Below are 7982 nucleotides of genomic sequence, written 5' to 3' on the forward strand. Positions count from 1 at the left end.
CAGGAAAAATATTCAGGTAGGCTGTGGTGTTTTGATGGCGTGCACTTGGTACTTAGGGGGCCCAAAATAAGCCAACAAAATATAATCATGTCAGTTCTTGGGCTCTGTGGTGTTAATGCAGTGTGGTTGTGTCATATTACTTTATTATTCTGTCCACCCTCAGGAGCAACATTTCATCTAAGAGGCGACAATGCTAAAAACAGCTTCTATTAGAGTTCATCTCCACTTGCAGTCTGAAACCATGCACTCTGGTTCTTACTTAATGAGACCCAAGCTGATGTAGAGTTTGGAATAACAAGAGTAAATCGATATATTTATCTTCATCTTTATTCTGATTGTTTATATCACAAGAAATTAAGTGATAAAAATAAAGAAGAAATCAAATGACAAACTAAACAGGTGTAGGTTGATGCTACAGCTTATATAACACCTGCTCATGACGCCAGACCAAAAAATGACCGCATAAGGAAAATTAGATCCCAAACCTCCGATTTACATACAGAACCAAGACAAACCATAAAAAAGAAAGAAAAGGAGCATTTATCACAGTACTGAATAATTATGTTAGTCCTATGCAATTTTTTAAGCAGTCGAGTGTGCTGCAAATTTTTATTTAGTCAGTACAGTTCCAAAGGCCTCGAAACAGAAACTCAATGACTGTTCACATTTGTGCTAACCTTGGGTTTCTCAAAATAATATAACTTCATCTTCATTTGTATTTATTATCCCTTTTTTTAAACAGCTTCTGGATGCCAGCTGACATTCGACCATCATATGCTTGTAGATAATGTGGATTATGTTAGAATCTAGTACATCTTTATATTTCCGTGAAGTTAATTGAATAAATAATGAATTTGATGATACTGAGAGTAGCTTTCCATAAATTATTGACCATTTTTCTTTTTTAAAAAAAAGAAAAATCCAGTAAAGCCCAAGCAAGACTAGCTGCGTCGTAAGATTGTGTGAGGCCTTAAGGGAGAACTGAAAATAAAACCTGGTTTCATCAGCACCTCTGTGCAACTATTACATCAATCCCCTTATGTCACAATTTAATGGAAACACAAGGGGCCACCCTGAAGTGCTTTCTAATCCTGGATGTGCAGCGAGACTGTTATGAAATGACGGGGTCTCGGGTGAAATGCGCAGCTTTGGCTGGCCATTTTTTAATTTATTTTTTTCTCAAGCTGTCCAGTAATCGACCGTGATTCATGCTGGTTTTATCTAATCGCCTCAATTAACCACAAAGGAAATGAGACAATGGTCTGTTTATTGAGGAATTAGAAATTTCAGGATTTGATGCCATCAGCATAACTTACAGCGAGGGTTTAGTACAGTAACAGTATCAGTTGCTTTACAGTATGCTGTATACAACGTCAGCAGCCAGATCTGTGAAATCTTTGGAAGATGCACAAAGAGTGATTGAAATGAGGAAAGAAAGATAATCTTTTTTTTTAAAAAAGACCAAAAACAAAACAGTAACTTACTTCTTAGACTTGTGCACAAAAAATAATCTACCTCCAAACATAATGAAAGTGTGCAAGTCAAATGTAAATATTGATTTTTTTATTACATAAGGAGCTGCATGTGATAAGGGATGGCTTTTAATTGTGTCATAAAAAGCACAGTCTGATTACCACTTGCTTCAGTACATTCGACTTATATATATTTTTTAACCAACACACCACTGTGACAGCAGACATCGCCATACTCTGAATTTACATAATCTGAAATCTCACGTGATTAGGATCAATACAGAGAAGAAAAAAATAAGTTAGGTTGGTAACAAAGACAAAGCAATAAGAATAATAAGAAAAAAAAAAGGTGCACAAGCGCACACACACACACACACACACACACACAACAACAAAGCTTCTTTCTTTAGATCATAGCTGATTTAACACAGTTATACCCGTGCAGGTCTTCCCTGATCACTGCTACCATAGATCTGTTACAGGTGAAGACAATAGATATTTTATGATGGGCACTTGACCAAATAGCACGGTGCACACATGGGAAAAATGGCACATATGCAAGGCTTCTTCAAACACATGTTAGCAAGACACTGAAGCGTTTGAAATCTGTGGGATTACAAACTTAAATTCAACAAGAGACAACACAAGCAGACGGTGCTAAAAAATAGATATCCCTATATATATATATATTTTTTTCTATTTTATTTTAGAATTTCAATTATGTCTCTCTCCCATCCCTCCCCCAACAAGTGTGGAATCAAAAATAGTTCATTGTTCTTCAGTAAATTGTACATTCATAAGCGATAAATTGGCATCTCAGGCACTATAATAAACCCTGTAGTAAAGTGTTTTATTTCGCCAAAGGGAGTAGGAGTTGTCAAACTTCAGGAGATAAGTGCCTTCACCTGGAAATTCGTGGCTCCCCCCCTGCACGGACAGGTGGCTGTCCTGGCGGTACACGGGGAGGATTTCAGACAAGTTAGAGTTGGTGTGAGTTTTGGAGCCCTTCTCGACGTCCCCGTTGCCGACGGGCCCTGCAGAAATCACATGATCCACAAAGTCAACACACCGAATCGTAACCCCAGTGGGGGGAAAACATATAAAAGTACAACTGCCATCGCAAAGAGGGGCGTCGGCGCCTGACCTTCAAGCTCCTCCTCTTCGTCCTCGTCATCGCTCGACTCGCTGATATGCACCGTGATGGACCGACTCGTCACGGGAGTCCAGTCAAAATAGATGCCGAAGCCAATGTCGTAGCCGTCTGTGGCAAACTCCCAGCACACTTTATTGGCTTCGGGCACGGTGGGCACGTGGACCGTCATGATGTCGCCTCGGTACACGGTCACCATGCTGTCCTTCTCTGTTCGGAGCTTCACCTTTAACTCCTTCACAGCAGCAGATGTCCAAGTTGTCGGGGGGTTCAGGGGCGGCATCTGGGCTGCCATCAGAAGGGACACGCGGCAGTGACTTTAACAAGATGTGACAGCAACTGCAACACTTTATCCAACTCATTTTAAGATGGCAAAATCTCAAGCAAATACTGTGCACGCACACTGCAATTAGCGGGACGTTTATGAACCCGCAGAGTCAGAATCACTGCTGAACAAAGCAGCTGTCACTATGGCACACTGCAGGTCCTCACCTTTCATCTCGACGGAGAGCTGACAGCTCCCTGCACTGCTGTTCTCCTCGCCTCCTTCCCCCAGGGCCAGCTCAGCAGGGGCCTCTTCATTACCCTCAATATGCGCACACATCGGGGTTATTATTGTAAAGACTTAAATTGTTAGACTATGCCTCCCTATTTACTGCAACTTGTTTACAGCTCACCTAAGCACACAGTATTACCTACCTCAGAAAGACGTCCTGAATCCTCCTTGGTGTCATCCATACTGTCTTTGGACTGAGTAAAGCTCTCTGAAAGATTTGTATTCTGCAGCCTTAAGTAAAGAAAGAATAGAATTTTTAAACCAAGATAACATTCAGACCACCCATCTGCATAGCAGCTCCATTTAAAAGCCGCAGCAACAGGTTACCTGTCCGGTGGCGTGTTGTCGCACTGTTTGGCTGTTACTCCGGGGAAAGATGAGAAAGACAGTGATGAAAGCCGTGACTGGAGCTGTGATGTAGCCTCTAATCTCTCCATGGCTGTCCTGAGAAGGCAAACACCTCAGTCTGCGTGGCTGCAAAAAGATGAAACCCCGCCCCTCCCAACCACAGGGGAGGGAGACGGGTGAAGCTAGCCTCCTAAAGCAGGCTGTTTAAACTAAACAAGCTGCCGTTTCACATAATAAACCCCGTCAACCGCAGTATTGCCTTCTGATTTAACAGTTAAAGCAGTAGCGACGAGCTGTGTTTACATGTGCGTGGAACTCTAGCTTCATTAACCAGGCTAGCTGTTAGCTTATAGCTCACGCTAGCTAACCAGCGAGCAGTTAAAAGGACAGCCGAAGCTGCGGACACAACACCCAAAAACTTATCTCACCACAACGTAGCGTCGAAAATATGATGTGATTTTAGTTTAATCAAGCTCAGGGCATGAGGAAAACCGCCTCCATATCCCTGCAATCATGTGAGGGACCTCTCCACAGTGCTGCCGCTGCTGCTTCTGCTGCTCAACAGGAAAAAACAGACCCGGATTTTTTGACACTTCCGTCTTTTCTCGGAAAATCTGCGAATCTGCATCCTTACCAGGAGCCTACTGCAGCTCCTCTGAGGACATACGCCGCTGCTTAATATTTAAACCAGTCTAAAAGTATACGTCCCAAAGCCAAATCATAAACACAGATTATTTAACAAAATCTAACAACTATCTTTTTTTTCAGTTTTAAGTCTTTTTTCTCATGATACAGTACTCTGCAAAGGTCTTGAGGCACCCCCCCCCCCCGCTTTTCTTATTCAATTGGGAAAATCTAGGAAAGAAATAGGAAATAATAGGAAATTTATTAAAACGTGTACATAAATGGAAAGACAACATGTAAGACAAAAGCAGAGTTTGTACAACTACAGCTCTCTTAGACAAGCTTTCCTGTTATTTCTTTAAGCAGTCTTTAAAGCTCTTCTCTAGATGTTGGCTGTATTTTTGTTCCATTCCCTGTCAAGATGATCCCACACTGTTTCAATATTGTTGAGGTCCAGGATCTGGGGAGGCGATCCATGACTGACAGTGTTCCCCTGTGCGTAGTATGCTCTTAATGCATTGGCAGTGCATGTGGGATCATCGTCATGCTGAAAAATGAAGCTTTTGGCAATCAAACCTAATGTTGTTGCATTAATTTCAACAAGATCCCCAACACCACTGGCTTAAATGCCAACCCAAACTATGACAGTGCCTCCACCGTGTCTTGCAGATGGCTGTAGACACTCACTGTTGTACCTCACCCCTGATCTCCTCTGTATGTCACATCTGGATTCATTACTCCATCGGACCTGTCTTCAGTTCATTTGGTGTGTAATTTGGTATACTTCAGCTGTTTCTCCCCATTTTCCTTATTTAAGATAGGCTTCTTGACAGAAGTCTTTCCACTGAGATCTTTACTGACAAGGCTGCAGTGAACAGTAGATGAAGGTCCAGGTTTTTTGCAAGAGGCTGCCATCACCAAAGTAGCTACAGATACAACTTAAAATTGGTTCTTTCCCAAGTCGCCTGTGCTGTATAGAGACAACACTTGTTCATCCATGAGTGCATTTTTTGATGCTTTAATGTTTCATAGGTCAGTGTTAAGTGGCTTAATAGAGAAAATAAAAAAAACATAGTAAGCTTGAGACTTTTGCACAGCACTGTAACTGTACTGCATAAAAGTATCTGAAGTAAACCTATCTACATTTCACAAACTTTAGTGAGTCCTTCATGTTATAAAATGATTTTCATTCAAAATTGAAAATGTAACACAGTAATACAAATTTTGAATTGGAAGCACACTGACCAGCCTCATTATTTAAGACAGGTCACAAAAAGCTAAACAGACTTTTATTTACTTTTTAATTTTTCGTATTGTTATGTATTCTTTCAAAATGAGACATGGTTCACAGAGACTGAGTTCACGTATCAGTGATTTTAATGCTGTGGCTGATCAGTGTGTCACTTTGCTGGTGTCTCCATCTGGGATTTATAAGCTGCAGAGAGGCACTGTTGCACAGATTTACTGCTTGATAGAAAGCGCAGCAGCGGGGTCTCCCTGATCTGGGCATCCATAAGTGAAATCCAGGGAAAAGGCCTTTTTGGAATAAAGTTGAAATATATAATTACTATTTAAATGAGATATATGACAGTTTAAAAAACAAACAAACACTGATCTACTCACTCATCTGAGAGAAGAGAAGATGCATAGGATGAATTGATGAAACTGTGTGCATTTAATTGCACAGTGTCTCCACATTTTTCTTTAAATATTGATTTAATTAAGAGGAGAGCCTCACTGGATCCCAGACTGGCAGAGGTGCAGATATTCAACAGGATATACAGCACCGCACACACCCAGTTCAGACCCAGAGAAATACCTCCTACATGTGGAATCAAAATGTACAAACTAAGAACAGAACTTGTAAAGAACTTGTTTAACTGAAGCTCATGCAAAATACTTTCTGTCACATATGAAACAAAATGAAAAGATGCTGAAGTGACATACCTTTCATTGTGAGAGGACACGATGCTTCTATCAGCAAAGGATCTGCTAAAGCTGAGGCCACATGACTGCAGGACAGCCAAACATCCACAGTGTCACAAGAGACAACGTCATACTTTGGCTTCAGGATGTAGTCGTGTCCAAGAAGCTTAGCTAATCTGAGACAGTAATTCAAAAGAAAGCGATTCATTGACCCAACCCCCCCAAGAAATGACCAGTCCTTTGTGTGTGTGAATATGGCTGTACCTGGTGACGGGAATGGCAGAGGTGAAACTGTACACAAGGCAGTGTTTTGCCAGATGAGAGCGGAGATCAACACAGACTTTTGGGATTTGAGAGGGCAGACAGCAAAGGAAAAGAACATCCGCCCATGCTGCCAGTCTGCGATTGTCAAAGAAACATTCAACTTCTGTATGGACAAATTCCACTGAAACACAGAACATACAACGATCTTAGCAAACACTTTTTTTCTTTTATCAGTACACACGGAAGTTTGGTCCAAGTGCAATTTAGTTAAACCAACACATGCTTAATGATTAACTCAAGAATACCATAGAGTCACAACAAGCAACCAATAACTATTCATAGTCTTAAAAGGGCATAACTGAAAAAACAAAACAACAACAACCTAGCTTAAATCTGCTCAAAAATGCATCTGGGTAGCTTAAAAATTTAAGAGTGAAGAGAGTCATTAAGGAAGCGTATGGAAACCCCTCAGATTACCCACTATCTGAAACAAGGAGCTTTAGCTTCTCATCCCTTAAGCCAGCCTTCTTCTGACTGGCTGCCCCTTGCAAACAGAAGGTTTGACCATATTAGTGGTATCCACTCTGAGTGATATCATGAGGAGCCAGCAGTAGGAAAGCTAGCATTTATAGCCACATGAACAGCGATCTTTCACCTCACATAGATTACTTCAACGAAAGAATCTAATTATTTGAAGCTTTGACCATGTCTAATATGAGCATCCACCACTGTAACGCTCTATAAACACAACAGAATAAAAAGGAAATAGGTCCACCACTTTAAGATTATGTGTCTCATGACATTTAAATCCTGTCACAAGAAATTATTATACTCATATTGTATACAGCATTTGTATTCTATTTTATTCGATTGTATATAGTATTTTATTTTTATTATATTCTATTGTGTACAGTATCTTATGGATATACTATTCCATTGTTTTTTCTATGCAACTTTGCACTGTCCACTGCTGTAACAAAACAAATTTCCCATGCGTGGGACTAATAAAGCTTATCTTAAATCCACTGCATCACAAGCATTTTTCTCAGATTTGGGCTTTTTGTGCGTGTGTACCTGCTAACTCTGGTCTCCTAGTGGAGATCTTAATATGTGAGGGTTTGATTTTGGTCTTTTCAAGAAGTGCTTGGCACAGCTGTTTTCCCAGATGGCCCATCCCAAGTATACCCACGCGGAGGTCGTCGTGCTCTCCTGGTGCCACTGGCTTTCTGATTTTCGCTGTGCGCCTTCTGATGGCACATCTATAATACAAATGAATGAAGCAGCTCAGACAGATTAAAATATACTCAAATGACTGCAAGACTATACGTGTGGGATGAGTTCACCTTAGCGAGTCAATGAGCTCACACACGAAAGCTGCGTGCGCGCACCCGCAAAATGTCAGTCCAGCCGAGCGCGCCCGGAGGTAAAGTAACTTCTTTTCGTCGTCAGCGAGCCCGCTCTCAAAACACAGAGTGCTCAGGTCGGCGACTATGTCCGCCATCACCAACACTCTTTGAGCACACAGTTAAAATGTTAAACCCCTTAAAATAGTCCAAGTCTACGCTCTTAACACTTTTCAATAGAGATTTGGGAACCAGTTCTGTTGCCATGCCAACTTAGCGAGGTTAGGCTTTCAAAATAA

General features: G+C 41.2%; 2 protein-coding genes across 7 annotated transcripts; both read right to left on the reverse strand.

Annotated features, from left to right (window-relative positions):
• Positions 1-1250: 1250 nt before the first annotated feature.
• tmed8 (transmembrane p24 trafficking protein 8) lies at positions 1251-4111 on the reverse strand. 4 transcript variants are annotated; one of them, XM_086275485.1, is made up of 6 exons: positions 3955-4111; positions 3506-3617; positions 3322-3409; positions 3115-3208; positions 2617-2910; positions 1251-2506 (listed from the first exon to the last, which is right to left on the reverse strand). In XM_086275485.1, exons 2-6 carry the CDS (start codon positions 3613-3615, stop codon positions 2289-2291), a joined length of 804 nt encoding a protein of 267 aa, XP_086131611.1. In that variant the 5' UTR covers positions 3616-3617; positions 3955-4111; the 3' UTR covers positions 1251-2288. The 4 variants fall into 4 exon arrangements, with proteins under 4 accessions (XP_086131611.1, XP_086131609.1, XP_086131612.1 ...); XM_086275483.1 differs by having other exon boundaries at positions 3506-3622; XM_086275486.1 differs by having other exon boundaries at positions 3506-3536; positions 3955-4110.
• Positions 4112-5152: 1041 nt separating this feature from the next.
• On the reverse strand, positions 5153-7963 carry noxred1 (NADP-dependent oxidoreductase domain containing 1). 3 transcript variants are annotated; one of them, XM_086273836.1, is made up of 6 exons: positions 7684-7963; positions 7415-7599; positions 6341-6521; positions 6098-6162; positions 5774-5972; positions 5153-5686 (listed from the first exon to the last, which is right to left on the reverse strand). In XM_086273836.1, the coding sequence occupies exons 1-6, from the start codon at positions 7839-7841 to the stop codon at positions 5551-5553; spliced, it is 924 nt and encodes a 307-aa protein (XP_086129962.1). In that variant the 5' UTR covers positions 7842-7963; the 3' UTR covers positions 5153-5550. The 3 variants fall into 3 exon arrangements, with proteins under 3 accessions (XP_086129962.1, XP_086129961.1, XP_086129960.1); XM_086273835.1 differs by having other exon boundaries at positions 6098-6252; positions 7729-7962; XM_086273834.1 differs by having other exon boundaries at positions 6098-6252; positions 7684-7961.
• Between the last annotated feature and the right edge of the window lie 19 nt (positions 7964-7982).

The sequence above is a fragment of the Aulonocara sp. 'chitande type north' Nkhata Bay genome, linkage group LG19, assembly GCF_057382095.1.
Source record: "Aulonocara sp. 'chitande type north' Nkhata Bay isolate Kocher_YH1m ecotype deep benthic linkage group LG19, A_spYH_male_GT1.1, whole genome shotgun sequence".
NCBI lineage: Eukaryota > Metazoa > Chordata > Actinopteri > Cichliformes > Cichlidae > Aulonocara > Aulonocara sp. 'chitande type north' Nkhata Bay.